We start from the raw sequence: 21,901 nt of genomic DNA, 5'->3' as shown, positions 1-21,901 counted from the left end.
GTTGCTAAATTCGATAATTGCTGACACTTGGCATTGGTATCAAATATTTACAACCTGATAAATTCGACTTTGTGATGGAAATTGAACCAAACTGAATTTATTCAAAGATTGTTTAGATTTGCAAAAGTATATAAAAATTTAAAATAAGCAATTTAATTAATAATGTGGGCTGCAAAAATTCGCATATGCAATAATCAGTTGGTTGCCATTTATGGGGCTTTTTCCGATACATACATATACCGAAATATTAGAAGGAAAAAAAGGGCCACACTTTCCAAATCATTGTAGATGCGACTTCTAGCCTGTTTTCGCAATCACTCCTTATTTTCTACAATGCAGCCAGTACAGGGTATTACACACAGATGCTTCTGGATATACATATGCGGCGAAAGATTCGACTTTCGCTGTATTAGCCTAATTTATTATAGCTGACAATTAATTATATTAATAATTATATTATAATATGATAATAAGTTTTACGTTGTACAAGCGAAAAAATCGGCAAAAAATGGTTTGATAAGATTATTTTTATTTCAAAGCGAAAATTAAGAAAGTTACAAAAATGAGAATAATTAATTAAAAGTTAAATATTTATTAATATTTTAAAATTAAATTAATAGATTTTCAATAAAGTAGATCGATTTCATAGAGTAGAAGCTAAATGGAATTTGGTATATTTTTCGACCTTAAATAAAGTATTTTATAAATGACAGTCACCTGTTCTCTGAGTTGCTTTTCGATTACATTATGTGGGTCAAAGTAGTAGAACTTTAATCAGTATCATTAACAATTAAACTTTAAAGAAGAGAAATGTGGTCAGACACCTTTTTAATCGTTTTTATATCAATATGCACAGCATTTTTGGGTGAAGGTATGGAAAAAATACAGACATTAAGCAAAAGTTAATTCATTTTCAATTGGATTTATTTAGGCCTTACCTGGGTGCTCGTATATCGCACAGAAAAATACCAAAGACTAAAGACTGAGGTGGACAAGCAGAGCAAGAAGCGTAAGTGATGAATGAAAAATTAAAAATACTAAATGAACATGCCGCGCAATTCTATTTGTTGCAGTGGAACGGCGAAAGGAGACGCATGGCGATTCCTTGGACAAGTCGGTGAAGAAGAAAATTGAACGTTATGAGGAGAAACTGAAGAACAACAATCGCGACTTGTCGCTGGTCAAGATGAAATCAATGTTTGCCACTGGATTCGCGTTCACCGCCTTGCTTAGCATGTTCAACAGCATTTTCGATGGGCGCGTCGTGGCCCAATTGCCGTTTACACCCATCTCCTGGATCCAAGGTCTTAGCCATCGTAATTTGTCTGGTGATGATTACACCGACTGTTCTTTCATCTTCCTTTATATCCTGTGCACTATGTCGATTCGTCAGAATATCCAAAAACTCTTGGGCTTCGCTCCATCGCGTGCAGCAAGTAAACAAGGCGGTGGACTCTTTGGTCCCACACCCGGTCAATTTAAATAGAAATTTTAGTGAAAATTTGGATTTTGTTTTTTTTTTTTTCTTAAAAAGTACAATAAATTAAATTGAATTTAAAGAATTGAACTCATACATCGGCTTGTCCACAATTAATCTATCGAAACTGAGTCGCGACAAGTCCAGAGTGCGAAATTGTCCATCCATGATAAGCTCGGAGACGGCGCGTCCCACAGCTGGCGACTGCTGCATACCTTGGCCGCTGAATCCCGTCGCAATATACAGATTGTGGTAATATGGATGTGCGCCTAAAATGCCGTTCTCGTCGTATACATTGTAAGCGTAACTGCCGCTTGAGCAATGTTCAATTGTGGCACCCTCAAATGCTGGAATTCGCTTTGTGAGCGACGGTCTGATCATCAAATCAAAGTAGGAGGAATCTGCTGCTGACGCGGAATTGATGCCATAGACATAGTAACCTCCCAATCCTTGACGACGAATGAACGAACCCGAGGTGTCGACAATCATTGGCATTGACATTGCCATTGAATGTGTTTTCTCCTCCTGCGTGCTGATGACATAAGTGTGACGCTGTCGTGCGTCAATTGGTAGTGGAACCTGCAGTATTCCAGCTCCTTGACCAATGTGCGCTAGCCGCGCAACTTGGCCGGAGTCGCTGCCAGCCGCAATGACGCAGAGAGCAAACTTAATTGTGCGTTCAGTACCATCTGGCATTTGAACAAGAACTTTGTCCAAACTTTGGTAGTTGCTCTCGGCAGTGCCGCTGGTGTCGCCGGTCACAATAATGTCAGACTGACTCTGGTACTGGAATCCTGTCACCTGGCCATGAACAATGTGGGCACCATAACCGCATGCTGCGCGCCGCAGATTGGTGAGCAGCGCCCACGAATCGAACCAACCTTCGCCCTCCAAGCTGAGGCAGCCGAGTGCAACGTTTTGGGTGTTGAGCCAGGGAAATCTTGTTTGTAGACGATCAGGAGTCAGCAGTTGATTGCGAGCACCCAACTCATTCTGTAGCTGCGAGGATTGCTGTAGTGCAACCGCATCGGACTCCTGGGCGAGCACCAGCTGACCATGTGGAGTGTAGTGTAGTGGAATATCTGAGCCAAAGTGTTCGTTGGCCTTGCGCATGAATTCGGCACCGAAGAGCGACATCTGTATGTTCTCCGGCAGAGAGAAATTGTTGACACAATGATCCCGTGGACACGTGAACGCCAGACTTGGCATACTGGAAATAAACATAAGGTGTAAATTAATTAAAAATCCAACAATTACCAATTATTAATATAAGATATAGTGGAAATTTCAACAAAATAAGTAGCATTTTTGAAGCTTTTTAGTTTATTTGGGCCGTTTTCAAAATGGTTTTTATGGTCTAGTGTTTGCTTTGAAATCCTGATAACATTGTTCAACATACCGTCTCGTCTTTTTCAACAACAACCACATTGAGACCATCGCGCGCCTTTTGCTTGAGCCAAAAGGCAATGGAGCTTCCGATGGCGCCACCTCCGATGATCAGGACATCACAATGCGTTTGAAATTCATCGAGATTTCCTTTGTCGCCGCCAAATTTACCCAGTTTTTTCACTGGGCCTTTTTTTGTACTCTAATTGGCTGTCAATCTCTTGTTCCTGTGGCACAAAGAACTCTTTAATCTTTCGCATATCATTGCCCAGCAATCGAAAAGTTCGCCTTATGGGGTGAGAATCCTCCTTTCCCTCCGATTCGTTGACGCCTCCATTGGACTTGTCGCTAGTTGCATAGGCACGATGAAATGGCACCTGTAGCCGACTCATTAGATGTCGACAGCGCAGCATATTTACATATGTCGACCATTCAATATTCACTCACAAATTAGTTTAAAACACGTCAAAAATAAATTTAGGCCTTATGCCATAACGAACATGCATTCGAACTGCAATAGGTAGCGCTCCGACAAAGAGCGTGACTGACGTCACAAATTTAATGCCAGCTGACCGCTATTTACATCGCAACTGAATCGATAAGTGTAAAAATACTTGCGGTATCACGTGAATGGTCTGTCAAAATGAGTATCGAGCCAACTTTAGTATGTTGTCATAACATAATTCTTTGGCCACACTGGTTGGCTTTGCATTACTCGGCAAATTTAATGCAAAGGAGAGAATCGTACATAAAATATAAATAAAATCAGAAATTAAAAGTACTTGAAATGACAAAAACGCAAGAGACACATGACCTCGACATGGAGGTGGATCCCACAGCCGAGACTTTAGCAGATGAAAAAAAAAATCAAGATCTTGCCACGGTCCAGGAAATCCGCGAGCAAATTCGTCAGATAGAAAAGTCAGTCGCTTCGAAGGAGTCGCGGTAAGTTTTTCACGTTGTTGATTATTCAGCAAAAATCTATATGCAAAGTATATCTTCGCAGTTTTATTTTGCGTGTGCTGCGTAATTTGCCCAACACACGACGCAAACTAAACAGCGTCGTGTTCCGCAACCTGGCACAAAGTATTTATCCAGTTGGTGCCGATCGTGAGGCTGTTTTGGCGCTGACACCCGAGCTTGAAAAGGACGCCAGCGAATTGCCCGATGTGGTCAAGAAGCAAGTAGCAACTAAGGCACCAATTGCCGAGGTGGATGCCTACTTTTATTTGTTATTGCTGGTCAAACTAATCGATGCCAGTGATTTAAAGCGTGCTGGAACTTGCGCCGACGCATTGATGTCCAAAATATCCGTACAGAATCGTCGCACTCTGGATCTGATAGGGGCCAAGTCGTATTTCTACTATTCACGTGTAGCAGAGCTCAACAACGCTCTGGAAGGCATCCGCGCCTTTCTCCACGCTCGTTTACGCACCGCAACTCTACGCAATGACTTCGAAGGTCAGGCTGTGCTATTGAACTGTCTGCTTCGCAATTACTTGCACTATGCCCTCTACGATCAAGCGGATAAGTTGGTAAAAAAGTCAGTGTACCCGGAGTCAGCCAGTAACAATGAATGGGCGCGTTTCCTATACTATTTAGGTCGCATAAAGGCGGCCAAGCTGGAGTACAGTGATGCACATAAGCATCTGGTGCAGGCCCTGCGCAAGTCGCCGCAACATGCAGCTATTGGTTTTCGCCAGACAGTGCAGAAGTTAATCATTGTTGTGGAACTGTTGCTGGGCAACATTCCGGAACGTGTTGTATTCCGGCAGTCTGGACTTCGTCAATCCTTGGCACCATACTTCCAACTAACACAGGCTGTGCGCTTGGGTAACTTGAAGCGATTCGGTGATGTTGTGTCGCAGTTTGGACCCAAGTTCCAAATGGATCACACCTTCACCTTGATCATACGTTTGCGTCACAATGTTATTAAGACCGCCATACGCTCGATTGGACTGTCGTATTCGCGTATTTCGCCAAAGGACATTGCGAAGCGTTTAATGCTCGACTCGGCAGAGGATGCAGAGTTTATTGTATCAAAGGCCATTCGTGATGGTGTGATTGAGGCGACTCTGGATCCGGCTCAGAACTATATGCGCAGCAAAGAGAGCACCGATATTTATAGTACTCGCGAACCTCAGTTGGCTTTTCATGAACGCATCTCATTTTGCCTGAATCTGCATAATCAGAGCGTTAAGGCTATGCGCTATCCTCCCAAGTCGTACGGAAAAGATTTAGAAAGTGCAGAGGAACGACGCGAGCGAGAGCAACAGGACTTGGAGCTAGCCAAGGAAATGGCCGAGGATGACGAGGATGGTTTCTAAAAGTATTGTGTATTCTGGAATTGCAAATTATACATTACTAATTCATAAATGTGTCGCTGATTTAATAATAAAATTAATTTTCATTACTAAAGAGTTCTATATTTAGTATTTTACAGTTGATGTATCCTAAACACATTGGGGGAATAAAATAATTCAATAAATTAACTGAGCTTCATTCGAATCCATAACCCATTTGCGTTGGGCAATTGATAATGGAATATCTCATAATGGAATCTCCTAAAACCTTCAGGGCGAGTGGGAAAAATACATACATTAATTCTTTAACATTAACACTTTAGTATTTACAAAAAAAATGTATTTAATACAAAAGTGGTTAATCGATTAAACAAATGACTAAAGTGGCTAAGATCCTTTAGTCACCTCCGTTTTTTGTCACTTTATTTGTTTATAACTGTTGATAACTTCGCTCTCATTTTGATTGATTAAACAATTTCGTTGGTTTCTATTATTTCCCTCATCATCGTTTTGCAGAAGAGTAAACTATTTTATTCTTAGCCAAAGCAACTAAGACCCGTTTGCAGAAGGCGTTATATGTCATATAAAAGTATTTCTTAAATAACTTGGACAACATTTTTCCGATCGTAACAAATGTTGAGAAATCATAAACGCTATAGTTATTATCGATTTGTGGGGGCGGAAGTGGGCGTAGCAAGAATTTGAAGCAGACTTGATCTGTGTGCAAAAATAATAAGTGTTGTCGACATATTAACGTATTCTTATCGAAAAAAGTGCGGAAGTCGAAAAAATTAAAGAAAATAGACAGAGCCATAAGAAAATGTTTAAAGATAATCGCCAATATGATGAATTGAACAACAATCATATTGAAATATGATCGTTGTAAGGCGAGTTGCTTATTATGATGTAAAATCAATTGGTGAATAAAAAATATCGTTTATATAAACATATAATTTTTGAATGTCCTCAGCATCGCATAATTTATAAAATAGCTTATTTTCGGATGATTTTGTATTGCCTTTTATATTATTTTTCTTCCTGCCTCGGGTTTTTACTTTTTCACCCTTAAATAGCAGTTCGCGTGATGCAGTTTTGGTGTAAACACTTGCATCATAGAACTGCATCATTGAAGCAGATGCACAAGGTCTGAATAGAGTATATGATGCAATTATTTACACCAACGTCGCATCGTTCGTACAGCTGTTTAGTCTGTAAAAGTAAACAAATTCAGTCTGGAAAAAGAAAATTTTCAAAGGAAGTAGAAACAAATTAAATTTATTATTCAATTATTGTATTTACTTATTGCCGTTTTGTATAATATTAAATAAATAATAAACTCGATTTTTTGTCTCTGTCTATTTCCTTTTTTCAAAATATATAATTTTTAACGAGTTGGTGAGCAATTCCAAATAATATTAAACCGCCAGAATTGGTAAGTAGAATAATCATCAGATTTCCTTCGATATTAAACTTTTTCGATAAATGTACTAAAATATTATGCACAATACGGCCGCACTTTTAGAATCAATCACATCATTGAAGATGCGGCTTCATCAGCCGTTTTAGGGAAAAGTGCACCAGAAGGTTTAATTTTTCAAAAATTTTAAGTGATAATGCTAGTATTAACAGGGTAAAATGTTTTGTTTGGGATCTATCGCGGAATCGCTTTCTTTTGAGAGTAGAATTGCTCGTTGGTATATAATTATTTTTATAAAATACTAAAAGTGTTTTGTGGTATTTTTTTGGGAACTTGAATATGCTGACATTTTCTCATCTTTGCTTTAAGTCTATTTGAATGGAAAAAAGCTGCTACTTCTTCTTTGATCTCTAATTTTCCATTGAGATCTGTTTATTACCGGGGATCTGAAAAGCTGAAGGACGATTATCGAATATTCTCCGGTATTTGCTGTTTAAAAAGTGGAGCTGCTTTAAGCAGTGTTAAAACTGTGTTCTAAACAAGAAAAATTAGCAATATAGAAAATAACGAAATTAATTTGAAATATTATTTAAAGGTATAAGCATTGATATTTTCAATGAAAATCGATATTTTGATAAAATTAAAAAAAAACATCGGCTTATCGATTTTTCCATCGATGTTTCGCCACCATCTCTACTTTGTCTGTCATCAACCCTATCAGTTGGTTGCATTATTTTTGCTTGGAGCAGCGAAGAAAATTTTGTGAATACTCAGGCGGAATTGAAATGATGTAAAGTGCGCAAATGTAATTACAAAAGAATGAGTTCAATTATGTGCTCAGAGCCAAATAATTAAAAAGTGTTCGTGCGTTATTTATAGTCGGAAAAAATACATGCAAAAGAAATAGCAGCAGTCGCAGCATTCTGTGGCAGCGACGAGTAGCGAGTAGATTGTATTTGGAGTCTCTCTGGCCACATTGGTGCAGCAGCAGCGCCCGCAAATGTATGCGACAAGCAACAACAAGAACAATAAAAACAACAACAACTAGTTGTGGGCAGCAGCAGTCTTTGTGAAGCATACGAAGAAGAAGAAGCAGAAGCGAAAAGAAGAGAAACAACACACACAAAAAGTTAGAACAAAATAAAACGTGCGTAAAAGTTAATTAGCTGCCGCTTGCTTAGCGACGAGCTTAAAGGAGTGAGTGATTGAGAGGGCAAGTTGAATATCAGCAGCTGCTGCTCTAAAGAATTCGACATATTAGCTATATTTTTCTTTATTATTGTTGTTGTTGCGGTTTTTGCACCCACCAGACGTAACTAGAGCAGCAGCCACTCTACAAACACATACGCATACACAAACACAAATAAACAAACACACATACATAGAAATCCTTTGGGTAGACTTAGCAGTAGATGCGTGCAAGCCGCAACAAGATTGGAAATGATTTGTCCAAAAGACGTGCTGCAGTGGTTTAAGACTCTGGAGAGCTACAAACGCATCGATACCATGTGTTCACTGCTCGAAGCGTGCCTGCCCTTTGAGCTACGCTTTCTGGGCACCTGCCTGGAGGAGCTCGGGCGCCGAGATTCGCCCGAGTTTCGCAGCATGGAGTTACGTGCGAACAACCCACAGGATCTGGCCACCGATATGCACAACTGTCAGAAGGGTGAGCCAACTGACATCAAGATTCGACGAAAGATGGCTTTGTATTTAGCCATGATACGCGCCTGTAATCGCAGCTGTGTTACCGAAATATTTCGCACCCTCGAGTGCTGGGGCGAAAGAGATTTTGCGAGCATGAGCGATCAGGATACGTTGCTGGAGCTATTGCTCGTCTACACAATGGCCGCCAGACATCCGGTATTCTCGTACCATCAGCATACCAAATGTGGTGAGATTTTGGCTAAGATCAAGGAGGTGAAACGTGTCACGGACGAAACAACGCAAACTGAGAGTCCGCCTCAGCAGCAACAGCAGCAGCCACCGCAACTCCAACAGCAGCAGCATCCGCAACTTGTGCTGCATCAGCAGCAACAGCAACCGGGACAATCGCAACCACAGCCGTCGTATCATCCACAGATGGTGCAAATGTTGCAGACGCCGCAAGGAACAACTCCAATGATATTTTCACAACATTGGCCCAAGGTAAGCGCTACTTGGGTATTTCCCCAACTACTATCAAGGTCACCAACAATTCAATTCCCTTACGCATATTGTATTATTTTTCTTCAGCTTATGCCTAGCAATGAAGTCGATGGCATGTCACATTTGATGCCATCCAACATCACCATTCCAGCGGACTCAAATGCCATAGCTGCGGCAGCGGGCGCTTGGTCTATGCGCAGCATGTATGCGGCGCCGCCGCCACCGCAGCATGGACAACAGAGCAGCATGGACCATCAGGTGCCGCCGCCTCCACAAGCCAGCTCGCCCATGTTGAGTAGTCAGCAGTCATCTCCATCGAGCAGTCGCACCACAAGTCCACAGCGTGAGCGTGTCGGCAGTGCGCCATTACAGCAACAACAGCAGCAGCAACTGCGAAGTTTGTCGCAGCGCATAACAGGCGGTGTTAAAAATGTACGTCGACCGTCGGTGGAAACAACGCCACCACCTCCATCATCATCCTCATCCATTGGCAGTGGAGACCCAAACATGTCTGCACAGCATGGCAAGCACATGGATGAGGTAAAATTGGATTGATTTCGTGTCCCTCTGTATTTTATATTGTTTTTGTTCTCTTTGTAAACTTGCAGAGTATCAGCGAAAGTGGCAGCACCTCTACAGGAGCAAGCCTGCCCAGTATTATACGCAACAGTTTTCCGAGAGCGGTGCATCAGCGTATTAATGCTAATGCTTATATGTCACCTCACCAGCAACAGTCGCCGGTCAGTCAACAGTCGCAGCAGCAACAGCAGCAGCACTATCAGATGAATAACTACATTAAACCCAGCACGATTGTCTACACCATGCATAACATGCATATTAATGATGATGGCAGCGGCTCAATGAGGAGCATAAATTCTAGTAAAAGCGCTGCAACAACTGGTAGTGAATCGGGCAGCTCGAATGGATCGTGTGGTGAGATATCGCCACCGGAAACGCCAACGCCGCTCGCGATGCATTGTACGGTAGGTACAGGCATGCCCCTTGTGCCTGGTTATCAGCAGCCTCAGCCGCAGCAGCAGCAACAACACCAACAACAACAGAAACAACACCATCTGAGCTATAAGCAACAACAGCAGATGAATCTACAGCAGCGTTTAAATGGACGCAATGGAGTGGAAAAGAGCTACCAGCAAATCTACACGACGAGCAATCCCAGCGATGCTCAGAGTTTACAACAACAACAACAACAGCAGCAGCAGCAACAAGCACTGCTCATAAGTCCATCAGCAGTGAGTACACCAACAACAACGGTGATACTACAGCCCCAACAACAACCACAGCCAACAGCCACAGCGTACAATACAGCCACATATCCATATCATACGGCAAGCCCACGTGGTCCACCACAGACTTTAATTCAGGCACATAATGCGCCTCCCCCGCAAGCGTTACACCATCCATTTCGTTTTCCACTGGCGCCACCGCATAATGGTGAACTGCTCTATCCGGCGTACCATACCGGATTGGCCTTTTCGCCAGTACCCGTAACAGCTGCGACCGCTGGTGCGCCTACCGCCTTGGCGGGTGGACAAATGCGCAACTCAGCTGCCACAGTTGCAGTTGTGAGTACGAATGCCGTTACAGTGCAAACACAAACACCCACGTCCCAACATCAACAACAGCAGCAACAATTGTTGGCCGCAACTGTGCCAACGACACCGTATACAACAATGAATGTTTGTCCTATAACTGGTGTTAGCAGCGGCATCACCCAGAAGGTCATTTCTTGCTATAATTGTGGCTCGCAGACACATAGTGGACGTGATTGCCAGGAGGCCTCCATGGAAGATGTGACACGCAGTGCCACTTACAAACTGGACTACAGCACGTCAACGAATCCCAGCGGTGGCGGCATCCCTGACACTTCCATAGAACACAAGGAAGCGCCCGGCAACATTCTGAAAAGCGTCACAGGGACAACGCCAACGCCGTCGTCGGCAACGGTGGTATCAGGTATTGGCAAATAGACGGTGCATATGCATATAACAACAGAATATATATACATACATGTGGATGTATATATAAATACATATACACATTTCGATTTATAATTAATACTTATTGTAATTCTTAACTATTAACACAATTTCAACATTTATTATGAATGTAAAAAACGCGGAAATCAAATTTCACGCCTTAGCCACTTCTCTTTATTGTTTAAGCCATTTTTAAATTGCGATCGCCACAGTATGTCGCCCATAAAATAGAAACTTACAACCTTGCATACCACAGGGGAAATTATATATGTATATATAAATATATATACAAAATGCATCTCCCCTTCCCTAAATATGAATACTTACCATTAAGTGGACATGCAAAAAATGAGCAATAGAATGCTTAGTATTGAAGCGATTGATTTAGAATTCACGAAGAATACTTAGTAGGCTAGAGGAGGAAAATATACGAAGTGTAGCAACTATCAAAAAGATTAATAATGACATTTGTATAGCAACTAATGCAGAGGACTCCACGCAATTCAAATAGCTATCAAATCTATTCAAATTGCGTGCATAATGTACTAAAACTATAATTTTAAGAAAAAGGAAAAAACTAAATTTAACAAAAAAGGAAAAAAGAAAAAAATATATAAAGTAGATTACATTAAAATGTTAGCAAATACCTTTCAAAAACTGTATAAACAAATGTGCGCACAGCACACCAACACAAATACATAAACACACACACACATAAAGTGTTAGATTGTGTGTGATTAGTTAACGTTATCTATTAATATAATTATACATTAATTTTTTCTTGCTAGTAATTATTTATTTTCTGCGCCTTGTTTGATCGAAAAAGAATTTAGCATCGGTTTTTACATTGTATTATAGTATCTATCTATTTGAATATGGCAGGCATTATTTTCCCCTATTTTTTTTATATTATCTCAACTATTTGACCATAAATTTAATGCATAAATCATACGTATACATAACGATAATCGATATTGTCCAGGTTGAGATTTATGGCAAATATCACGCCCACAATTATAATCTAATTGCTTGTTTCGGTTACTTGTGTAAAAACGTTGTTACCTTTTTTATGAAAGTGAAACAAGAACAGATAAACAAAAAAAAAAAACGGAAATAAAAAAATATAAAAGCAAGTAATCTGATAAATAATATTGATTGTGAAAATGAAATAAAAACATAATTCAAGAGTTGCTACTACTTCGTTAGTGCATAACAAAACGATTATTATATTTCAGTGAAAATAAAAACAAATTGTTTCTTAAATTCGTGTACAAAAAAACACAAAGCTACAATTTAACATGTTTTTCTTATTATTGCAAGAAAAAAAAAGTACCACAATGTTGGCATATGATATGTGTGCAGTATTGGTCACGAGCTCATGAGAGACCATTTAAGTTGGTTGTGGAACGGATGGTGAGCTGAACGAAACCATCAACTTCAATTACTTTTCAGATACAGTAAAGCCTGTCAGTAGTTTAACTTGTTTTATAATCGTTTTATAATCTCAATAATGCACAAGGATCTATTGTGTACAATGTATGTAAATTTCAATTGTGATCTTAAGTAAGCAGTACATATGTATAGTAGATACATATACTTATGTATCGTATCTTTCTTTACTGTAGCACTGTAGCTTTTATCCAAGAGGCAAAGAAATAATGGTTGCGCCAGAGATCTCGATATGTTGTATGTGTGGCATATAGTTTACTTATGTACATATATATGTGTACAAATCGGAGACTACTTCAGACCTATTGCAACGAGCACAGCCACAACTGTATAGAGGGAGCAACCGTGGCGTTCTCTCAAGCGTGGCAACTGCTGCTTGTCGTAACGGCAAACGCTCTTCAGTTGAGCGTAGACCTGGATCCGGTATTGTTGTCGTTAAAGAAGAAGCTCTAAGAGATAGTACAACACACATTTTTTTAATTATCACAAAACTCTATAAGGTTAAAATCCGATGTTTATAAGCATCGTATATATCAAATCGGATAATAGTTGTAGTGTCGTGGATTCTTAAAGATAGTTTCAACGTTTCAAAAGTATATTGTTTGCTTCTTCAACATTCATTTTTTCATAATTTTTCTTTCTGTATGCAGTAAGTTAAACGTGCTTGTTCATGCATGCAGTGTGGTAAGTTGTTGCCGTTTGGACATCAACCTCTCCACCTACGCCGTTCGTCGTGAGTTAGAGAAAAAGGAAAACGTGTGTAAACAATGCTTAAGGCCGTAAAGAAATCGACCGAGGTAAACAAAGCCAAGTTAAAACTCAGTGCCAGCAATGGTAACGAGAACAACATCACCACCAACAACAACAATAACAAAACCAAAAACAGCAGCAGCAGTGGCATTAATAGTAACAAAGACGGCGACAACAACTCCGAAGTGTCTAGTGCACTGGATCTCAAAAGGGAGACCATCATTGGTCAAATATCGGAGGGTTCTTCAAATGACTGTCTTCCACTGAAGAAGCTCAGCCTGAAGGGCAATCAACTCTGTGGCAGTATTTTGATTGGCAATTACAATGTGAGTTAACGAGGATTATTATGTGGCATTATAAACTGAAAATAATCAATGCATTCTATATTTGATATTTTAGTATTTGACCCAGTTGGAGGTATGCGAGAACGAAATGGAAGTCTTGGATTTGAGTTCTCTTGCCCAGCTGGAGACATTAAAATGCAGTTACAACAAGTTAATTGAACTCATTTTCAATGGAAGCAACTTACAAACTCTCATTGCGGATCATAACTGTACGTAATCGAAAGTTATCAAGCTCAATCTACTGGAGATAATGTGGTGAATGTATCCCTTTAGTGCACTAAGTCTATTTTTGAAACCATCCTAAAAGTATACATTTCTTATTATATATACAATGAGTTGGATCGCTTATATAATATAGTGCTTATGTCCTCTATGTGACGCTACTTAGTGTATACAATTGACTTTGTATTGACTTTCTTTCACTCTGTGTGTTTGCCAAAATTGTATTAACTAGTTTTCTAGAATTACAATTTATATTTAAATGCTAGTGACTTGGTTTCGCTATTTATTTTTAAAATGTGCTCAAACTAGGAATAAATCATGTGAAAACAAGTTAGAAAGCTACAATAGAGTTTGCTCAACTGAGAGAAATCAGCTACGAATTTTGGATAAGAGCATTACTATTCTCAAAATATACCAAACTAAAATACCACAAAATACTAAAAAATAACGAAGGGTATTTTTGATATATTGATATAGTACCACATAATAAATATACTATACAGTACTAAGCATTAGCAAATTGTCAGCCAAAGCATCTAAGACCCGATCATAGTATACAAAAGTATTTCTTAAATAACTCCTACAAATCATTAGTTATGATTGTATGTACCACGACTCTTTGACGCTTTTGACTCTGATCAAGAATATATGTATATACTTTATAGGATCGGAGATGACTTCATCTGTCTGTTACATATATTTCCTGCAGGCAGGGTATAATTATTATAAGTAATCCCACAATCAATTCCCAAAGAAATTTAACGTTAATCTACTTATTGCTCATTTGCAACTCGTTTATTTGTCATTTTCAATAAAAACATATTAAAAAATAAATTATGCGTGCCCTTGTCGCTTGTGTGTAACTCGATTAAATTAAGTATAGATTTCTATGTTTAGTATATTAAGATCTCATATTGGGATATTTGTGCAACTTATAATTGAATTGAATCTGAGTTGTTTTTTTTTTGTGCATAACTGATCGATTTTAATCTTATTTTCGGGTTCTTTTTTTAGGTCTGCAGAGCGTTCCCATATCGAAGAGTGTGCCCCTGAAGCTTCTGCACATAGACTTATCGCACAATTACTTAAGTGAGTTGCCAAAATGGATTGGAGAGTGCGTATCATTGGTGACACTCTCCGCGTCGCACAATCTTTTGAACAACGTCACGGAACTGCTAAGCAATTGTCGAATCAAATGCCTACAGACATTGGATTTGGCTTACAATAGATTACAGGAACTTAACTATCTACCGGATTCATTTTGCAGCGTGAGGCAGCTACAGCTACAAAGCAATGAACTGCAGTGCTTGCCAGCGAACTTCTTTGCCGTAACTCACTCGCACTTAAGTTCGCTGAATGCCTCATGCAATAGACTGACGTCGCTTCCGCGTTACGAGCAGAACAACAATGCAGCACTTGAAGAACTCTGTCTGACGTCAAATCATCTGAACGACAATATATTTGATGTCCTCTTGCATGCTGGCAGGCTCAAGACTCTTCGCTTAGCCCATAATCGAATTGCAGTTTTGCCAGCAGATTGTGTGCACAACTGGCCTGACTTGGAGGTGTTGGTATTGTCAGGTAACATGCTGCAGCAACTGCCAGAGCAATTGTCAGCTCTAAGCCAATTGCGGGTGCTGCGATGCTGCAACAATCTATTGCTGAGCACTCCGAAGCTGGCCAAGCTGAAGAAGCTAAAGATTTTGGATTTGGCACACAACCATTTGGATCGCATCAATTTGTTGTCCTTGGTACCGGTGCGAATTCTCAAGTACCTCGATTTATCAGGCAATTTGCAGCTGCAGGTAGATGAGCAGCAGTTGAAGGCCTGTCAGACGCAGAGCCAACGCATCTGGAGTCTGATTGATGTGTCTGGTAATAATCGTGCCGCCTTACCCACCAGCATCAACACCCAGGTATTTCCCTCGGAGTCAAACGAGAAGCGCACGTCTAAAGTCAACACGCAGTCCTGGTCCTTGGGATTTGCCGAAACGCCAGGTGATCTGCGGCGTCTACTGGTTTCGCAGCTTCGCGCTAGTCCCATGAATGGATTCGATCAGGCGCTGTTCGGTATGTTCGAGTCAGAGTCTGAGGCAGACGCCCGAATAGCCCAGCAAATGGCGCAGCTGGTGCCAGAGCTGTTGAAGCAGGAACAAACCCTAAATGAGACATCCCACAACGACTATATGAAATACACTTTGTTGGCAGCGCAACGCCAATGCAGTGGCAATCTACGCAGCGCCACGCTCTTCCACTTGGTACGGCTGCCGACCAAGGTGCACGCTCTGAAGACGAAGCGCTTTGTCCTTCGAATGGCCAATATGGGATACCTTGATGCATATCTCGTTCGTCGTACAACGCACCTGCGACTAACCCAACCCGAAATCCAACTTGGCGTTAACACTCGTAAACAAGCCGTCGGACATTCTCTGCCCGATCCAGAAATATTAGAGGTGTGTTTATTGTATATTTTTTTGTGATTGTGTTTTTGGGTTTATTTCATTTGCATTTGAAACAACAGTCAATAGTATGGATATAGATTTTTTAGATAAACAATCTATGAAGACTTTTCGTTTTGACTATGCAAAACATGATTCGTTAATTAACTTTTATGCGGCTGAGTAGCGGTTCATTTTCAGCTCAGTTCTAAGAGATTTAAAGTCAAGTCATCGAGGGGCACATACAAATGTATGTATGTATGCATTCGAAAAACTAGAAACTATAGAATTCTAAGAACTTGTGAACTAACAAACATACGAGTAACAGGGTGCGAGCTATGTATGTATGTATGTATGTGTGTTCGAATGTCTGTAAACATCATACCCGGAAATTTATGGAACCAAATGACTCTTTCGTATGTTGAAGATTAAATACCCTATAATATAGTCTCTAACGATAATTTTTTCCGTCCAGCACAATAATTTTTTAGCAGTCACGAAATTAATAAAGCCTACGCGAATGAGTTGAAAAATCGCACAAACATACGTATGTACATACATACGTATGTTTGTACATATGTATGTGTGTGCGTAAAATAAAGCAAAACAGTTATATTTTTGAAGATCTTACGTTATATAGCTATATTTGTATTGTTCTTTATTGATCGCTTCTTGCAGGTAACTTTGAGCAACGATGACCAGTACCTGGTGCTGGCTAATGACCAGTTATGGTCGGTTATGGATATTGGCAGGGCCGCAAGGGAGATACGCAAGGAAGAGAATGCCTTGCTTGCGGCTAAACGGTTGCTGGAGATAGCGCAGAGCTTTGGAGCGACAAAGAATCTCAGCTTGATTGTTGTTCGCTTCTGTCACCTGAGTACCGATGTGGATCATCTCATACGCGAGCTCAAACAGAGTGTGCGGAAAAAACCAGCGATTATTGCTTCGCAGTCTCAGAACTTGTCTGTGAGTAAGCGCACCTGTTGTGATCGAAGTAATGCGTGTCGCCATCGCACATTGGATCAGGAACTGCTGGCAGGTCGCTACTCGCCCAGTGGTCAAAGCAATCCCGATATTTTGGCCAAAGACATTGGCGGCAGTTCGGGTCACGTTGTGGCCAAAGATGAGTTTATATTGGCGCATGCCCGTGTGATGCAGGAGGAGCAACAATTGGAAATGCTAGACGAAACAGAATCTGTGTTGTCGGAGGAGCAGTTTAAGTGCTGGGAGTATATGCTTGAGCAGAACACTCAACTGCTCTTTGACAAGGAGTTGAATACTATCTCGAAATCATTCTCCAAACAACGAATGCCCACAACAGCTAAGCTCACAGCTGCCGATTGCAATGATCTGAAGTCAAATCTCATTCGGAATGTGACCAACAAATTCATATCGAGCAGCACGCCCCATCTGCCTCAGTCGGCGGCGACAATAGCCGCATACCAGCACCCGGCAAAACAACCGTTGACCACTGAACACTTTGGCAGTATGCGATCATTTCAACAATCTCATAATTATGGATACAATCTCATTGATGGCAAGGCTCGTGATGCCTTTGTCAAGTTGGGCGGAGGACCCCATGCGGCCTACTTTGGTTCCCTTCAGCGCCGCATGCCTTATAATTTTGAGTACGATTTTCCCGTCCCCCAGGAGAGGAATCATGACGTGTTGGATGAGGAAGATGTCGATGAGGATGTCTACACAGAACACGAAAGTCGTATGCGAAAGTATTGGGGTGTGGCAACCACTGAGCTATAAGCTGAGAAACAAACATCTTGGCATTGTTATTTACTACTGTACTTCATTTTCAAGATTGTTTTGAATCGAATAAAACTCTGTGTAAGATTACATACCTAAGTAGAACAGCACCCAATGTTATCTCTTTCTCAAATATTATTTTATGTGCTTCACGGGTGCACAGCATAAAGAGCATAAACCTCGGACTCGAAACTAAATGGAAACTTTTCTGAACTATCTGCGTATTTAAATTTGACCCTTTTTTTGTCAATACATATTTTCAATCACGCAGTAGGCGACTGATCGAAAATCGGAAAGAACCATAGAAAACCGGTCAGACTTATCTGGCCTCATAATTATTCAGTTTTTGGGTTCGGGGATGCCCAGATGTCTGTCAAGTGTCTAGGCCAGAATCGAACCAGTTTGCACCGAGAAATTGATAACGATCCCAAAAATCGTATAAATAGACGGCTCTCTGTGAGAAGCAGCACAGTTGGAAAGACGATTCTGTGTTTGACACAACTTAAATATTAAAAACTAAACATGAAATTCCTGGTATGTTAAAATTGTAGGATCTGTTATTATGTTATTAACTTTTGTACTTTCTTTAATTTGTAGTCGGTTATCTTAATCGCAATTGCCATGTTCGCTGTGGCATCGGCTCAGTGGGGAGGTGGATTTGGTGGTGAACAACAACAACAACAGCAGGGTGGCTTTGGCGGTGGATTTGGAGGTGGCTTTGAACAGCAACAGCAGCAACAAGAAGGTGGATTTGGAGGTGGCTTTGAACAGCAACAGCAACAACAAGAAGGCTTTGGAGGTGGCTTTGGAGGTGGCTTTGATCAGCAACAGCAACAACAGGGAGGCTTTGGAGGATGGTAATTTCATGTTGAATCCCAAGCCTAAGTAAACTGGACGAATGCTGAGACTGACATAATTGTACATTCGATTTTAATGAATGCTGTTATAATGCTACGTTTTTATAAAATTGCTTATCAAAGCGCCAAAAGAGTAATGAATTAATTTTTCCATTATCAATTGGCAACTCAATTTTTTTTTTTGCAGTGAAAATAGACGGTGTCTCTATATGATAAAGATGTAGATAGAATTGCCCGTAAGGGAAAATATTGTTAGATAGAAAGAATGCAGCAAATAATTTCGAAGTCTGTAATTATCAAATTTACCAAATAGAAACATATTTTCGAGCTTATCACAAGCTCAAACATTTTAGCACTCAGCATAGCACTCAATTGTTACTGCGTAACAAAATTAAAGATTCTGGGTATCAACTAGTAATCAATTGATATATCGAAAATAATGTGTGTTGTTGGTTAGCACTTGTAAAATATGTCGTTTCTAATACGTTACTCATGAAGTTAAGAAACTTCAAAATAATTATAAATGATATTTGAATTTTAACTTCTTGAAATCAGAAAATAGAAAATAGCGAATTGTGTATTGGTGCACAGTATAGGTCATCTACTACTGGGGGCCAAAAAAAATCGGGAGCGTCTCCCTTTTTTATATCATCGAGGTTAAAAATGGTTTTATCCATCCTTTTGGAAACATCCGACATTGGGTTTTTCATTTTTGTGCTTTGTCTGAAACTAATCTGCAACGCGTTGCACTGCATTTTATTAATCTTTGAACATTTTTTAAAGAGTGGCTATCTAAAATAACAGGTTAATTTCAAAAAGAATTCACAATGTATGAAATTCGTAAAATAGCCAGCATAAAAAGAAGATTGCAAATGTCAAGTTAGGAACTTTAAGATCTCAAAAATCTTGAAACAAGAATTCCACACTGACACATTCTTAAAGCCAGATATCGTTCTGCAATCATTGTTTTGAGATTACAAATCTCAATCTCAGACTTTCAATTAGTTTTGGTTTTTTTGTTTTTTGAAAAAAAGTATTCCAAATATTAGCAGAGCGAATGGTGTTGAACGCTTTTGTGAATCGTTTGCTGTTGATTTAAGATTTTGCCTTCTGGGTTAAATTTTGCAGTTTTAAATAAAGATTTTATTATTGTATTTCAAGAATCTAGATTATTTGTTAAATTTTGATTTGAGAATTAAGAACTCATCATGATGGGCTTTAACGATTTAAAACCACACAATGTTAGAATATCTTAAATTAGAGCCACATATTGATAAAATCTCGATTGGATTTCATTAAAAAATAGCTTTCACATTACCCTCTACTATTCTTAAATAGCCTTTACAATTTTTATTTGAACGTAACTGAATATTCAGGAATCATAAAGACTACAATTATTGTTTTTACCAAACATCCTTCTGTCTATTTCATACATATTCCGGGGTCACAAAGTTATAATATATAATACCCATGGGTATTGGAAATTTTTTAGATATATGTAGACGAAGTTTTTTTTAACCGCTGTAGGAAACCATAATTATCTATCGGGTACTTCGAATATTCTTACATACTAATTGTACATCAATATTATTTTTTTTGAATTACCGCTGCACTGCTTAAATAGTCATTACAAAAACGGAAACCGGTATTTTACAACTGCTTGGCTTTGACAGTGGAAACTGCTTTATACAAGCAGTACATAGACCAAAATTAAGTTTTACGATTATCCGATAGATGGCTATCAAAAGTATAAGACGTGTATCGTAGCACCCGAAATGAATACCCAAATTATATTTTAATTATTTGTATAAAGAGTGGGCAGTTCAACACAAATAATTGGTTAGCAAGAATAAGCATTCTTCTACGGTTAGCAAGGAAAGGCAGGTTAACTAAAACCAATCTATGTTACGATGGCAGTATTACATCAACATTCCAATTTAAATCGCGTAGAGCAAAATGTAACAAATTTAGTTCAACGGATTCAATACGTTCCTGGTGCACAAACAATAGAAGAATAAAGTGTTTTAGTTATACAAGGGTAACTAAATTCTTTTGACCACCCCCTAATAAAATCTAGAACACATAGCTTTATACATATGGGTAAATGTCGCGTGTGTCCACCATTACGGTTAAAAGAAAAACATAAACTAAAACAATTTTAAAACTAAGTGAAGGTTATTCTTAAATCTTTGGATCAGCACTATTTTAAGAGCTAAGATTGATTTTAGGAACTTGTTCTGTTTTACGATAAAATATATAAATTCGTTATTTTTTTGGTTTTGCGTACAAATTTGTTAATTTTTGCAATTATCAGAACAGAAAACAAAACAGAAAGAAAATTCCAAAACATTTCTTAGCTCTAATTAAAGTACTTTTCTAGAGCTATAAAAAAAACCTTTTCTTATTTTTTAAATTGTTTCAGGTTATATTTTTTTTTGTTCACTGAAAAGATGGTCGCACGCGACATCCGTCAGAGAATTACCTATATATAGATAATTTTTAAAATTTAGTTTTATGATTTAAGAGAATACCTAGATAAAGAACGGAAATATTTTGTCCAAATCATTAACGTTCAGTATGTATGGAATCAAGAATGGATTGACACTATTTATATATATGTATATGTATAATATTATATATAATGCTTGTTGTGCTTGTTTCATGGGGATGCGTAAAAATTTGTATAACCTATAGGATATCAAAATTTATAAAAATTCTGTTTTCCACATTATTTTGGTCTGTAATTATCATGGCCATAATTATATAGTAACAATTATTTTATGATTATTGCCAAATGCTAACAAAACTGTAGTATCTGGATAAAGAGCGTTAAATATTGTGAAATTATTGAATTTGATCTGATTATTTGTTGATGCATCAAACAAGTGTCGACAGCGACACAAAAGTGCCCATTAAAATTGAGAACTTCATTTAACAAGCGCACAAATACATACACAAGCATGTATGCGTATGCCTATGTTCGAGTGTCTATGTATGTGAATGTGTATGTCTGTGCTAATGCTGCCGGAGAAACTAACGCCCCGTATTTTTGGCGTCACTGATGCGCATAATTCATGTCAATATCAGAACTCATTTACTTGCGGTTGTTTTAGCGCCTCGTTGCGAAAAGAAAATCATCTAAATGGCAGCTACATCAGTGGACTGGTGGGTGTCTGAAAGAGAGAAAGAGTGAGAGAAAGAAAGAGATGCGAAGGAGATACTTGCGAGATACACATTTGCGTTTGATTTTCTAATCACTTTGAGCAGTTCAACTGTAGAACCGATGTGCAATGGGATAATATGAATATTTGTAACACAGAAATTAAATTCGTGTTTGAGGTATTATTATAAAAAAATA

At 39.1% G+C, this 21,901-nt stretch overlaps 6 protein-coding genes across 7 annotated transcripts; 5 read left to right on the top strand and 1 right to left on the bottom strand.

Annotated features, from left to right (window-relative positions):
* The first annotated feature begins 725 nt into the window (after window positions 1-725).
* On the top strand, window positions 726-1,573 carry LOC132783449 (calcium load-activated calcium channel). Its single transcript, XM_060788604.1, has 3 exons — window positions 726-871; window positions 932-1,009; window positions 1,074-1,573. The coding sequence occupies exons 1-3, from the start codon at window positions 811-813 to the stop codon at window positions 1,484-1,486; spliced, it is 552 nt and encodes a 183-aa protein (XP_060644587.1). The 5' UTR covers window positions 726-810; the 3' UTR covers window positions 1,487-1,573.
* Window positions 1,544-3,438, bottom strand: LOC132783447 (FAD-dependent oxidoreductase domain-containing protein 1). The gene is given in 4 exon segments (XM_060788602.1): window positions 1,544-2,638; window positions 2,640-2,687; window positions 2,877-3,080; window positions 3,082-3,438. Coding segments are annotated over 4 exon segments (1,542 nt in total). The 5' UTR covers window positions 3,277-3,438.
* A 106-nt stretch (window positions 3,439-3,544) lies between these two features.
* LOC132783448 (probable 26S proteasome non-ATPase regulatory subunit 3) lies at window positions 3,545-5,281 on the top strand. Its single transcript, XM_060788603.1, has 2 exons — window positions 3,545-3,808; window positions 3,870-5,281. Exons 1-2 carry the CDS (start codon window positions 3,651-3,653, stop codon window positions 5,188-5,190), a joined length of 1,479 nt encoding a protein of 492 aa, XP_060644586.1. The 5' UTR covers window positions 3,545-3,650; the 3' UTR covers window positions 5,191-5,281.
* Window positions 5,282-7,281: 2,000 nt separating this feature from the next.
* LOC132783446 (probable serine/threonine-protein kinase yakA) lies at window positions 7,282-12,005 on the top strand. Its single transcript, XM_060788601.1, has 3 exons — window positions 7,282-8,728; window positions 8,816-9,268; window positions 9,337-12,005. The coding sequence occupies exons 1-3, from the start codon at window positions 8,024-8,026 to the stop codon at window positions 10,714-10,716; spliced, it is 2,538 nt and encodes an 845-aa protein (XP_060644584.1). The 5' UTR covers window positions 7,282-8,023; the 3' UTR covers window positions 10,717-12,005.
* Window positions 12,006-12,127: 122 nt separating this feature from the next.
* Window positions 12,128-17,791, top strand: LOC132783445 (protein phosphatase PHLPP-like protein). 2 transcript variants are annotated; one of them, XM_060788600.1, is made up of 5 exons: window positions 12,128-12,674; window positions 12,825-13,250; window positions 13,324-13,477; window positions 14,505-15,943; window positions 16,607-17,791. In XM_060788600.1, exons 2-5 carry the CDS (start codon window positions 12,942-12,944, stop codon window positions 17,684-17,686), a joined length of 2,982 nt encoding a protein of 993 aa, XP_060644583.1. In that variant the 5' UTR covers window positions 12,128-12,674; window positions 12,825-12,941; the 3' UTR covers window positions 17,687-17,791. The 2 variants fall into 2 exon arrangements, with proteins under 2 accessions (XP_060644583.1, XP_060644582.1); XM_060788599.1 differs by having other exon boundaries at window positions 12,128-13,250.
* Window positions 17,792-18,060: 269 nt separating this feature from the next.
* On the top strand, window positions 18,061-18,680 carry LOC132783450 (heterogeneous nuclear ribonucleoprotein A1-like). The gene is made up of 2 exons (XM_060788605.1): window positions 18,061-18,220; window positions 18,284-18,680. The coding sequence occupies exons 1-2, from the start codon at window positions 18,209-18,211 to the stop codon at window positions 18,545-18,547; spliced, it is 276 nt and encodes a 91-aa protein (XP_060644588.1). The 5' UTR covers window positions 18,061-18,208; the 3' UTR covers window positions 18,548-18,680.
* The last annotated feature ends 3,221 nt before the right edge of the window (window positions 18,681-21,901 follow it).

This window comes from Drosophila nasuta, chromosome 2L, assembly GCF_023558535.2.
Source record: "Drosophila nasuta strain 15112-1781.00 chromosome 2L, ASM2355853v1, whole genome shotgun sequence".
In the NCBI taxonomy this organism is placed as follows: Eukaryota; Metazoa; Arthropoda; class Insecta; order Diptera; family Drosophilidae; genus Drosophila; species Drosophila nasuta.
Note: the sequence above shows the minus strand (reverse complement) of the source record. Positions and strands in the feature narration are given on the sequence as shown.

Coding starts and splice junctions, on each gene's coding strand:
- LOC132783449 (XM_060788604.1), top strand. CDS start 811: ATGTGGTCAGACACCTTTTTAATCGTTTTTATATCAATATGCACAGCA. Junction 872..931: donor CACAGCATTTTTGGGTGAAG/GTATGGAAAAAA, acceptor GGATTTATTTAG/GCCTTACCTGGGTGCTCGTA. Junction 1,010..1,073: donor GGACAAGCAGAGCAAGAAGC/GTAAGTGATGAA, acceptor TATTTGTTGCAG/TGGAACGGCGAAAGGAGACG.
- LOC132783448 (XM_060788603.1), top strand. CDS start 3,651: ATGACAAAAACGCAAGAGACACATGACCTCGACATGGAGGTGGATCCC. Junction 3,809..3,869: donor GTCGCTTCGAAGGAGTCGCG/GTAAGTTTTTCA, acceptor ATATCTTCGCAG/TTTTATTTTGCGTGTGCTGC.
- LOC132783446 (XM_060788601.1), top strand. CDS start 8,024: ATGATTTGTCCAAAAGACGTGCTGCAGTGGTTTAAGACTCTGGAGAGC. Junction 8,729..8,815: donor TTTCACAACATTGGCCCAAG/GTAAGCGCTACT, acceptor ATTTTTCTTCAG/CTTATGCCTAGCAATGAAGT. Junction 9,269..9,336: donor ATGGCAAGCACATGGATGAG/GTAAAATTGGAT, acceptor GTAAACTTGCAG/AGTATCAGCGAAAGTGGCAG.
- LOC132783445 (XM_060788600.1), top strand. CDS start 12,942: ATGCTTAAGGCCGTAAAGAAATCGACCGAGGTAAACAAAGCCAAGTTA. Junction 13,251..13,323: donor TTTTGATTGGCAATTACAAT/GTGAGTTAACGA, acceptor TTGATATTTTAG/TATTTGACCCAGTTGGAGGT. Junction 15,944..16,606: donor CCGATCCAGAAATATTAGAG/GTGTGTTTATTG, acceptor CGCTTCTTGCAG/GTAACTTTGAGCAACGATGA.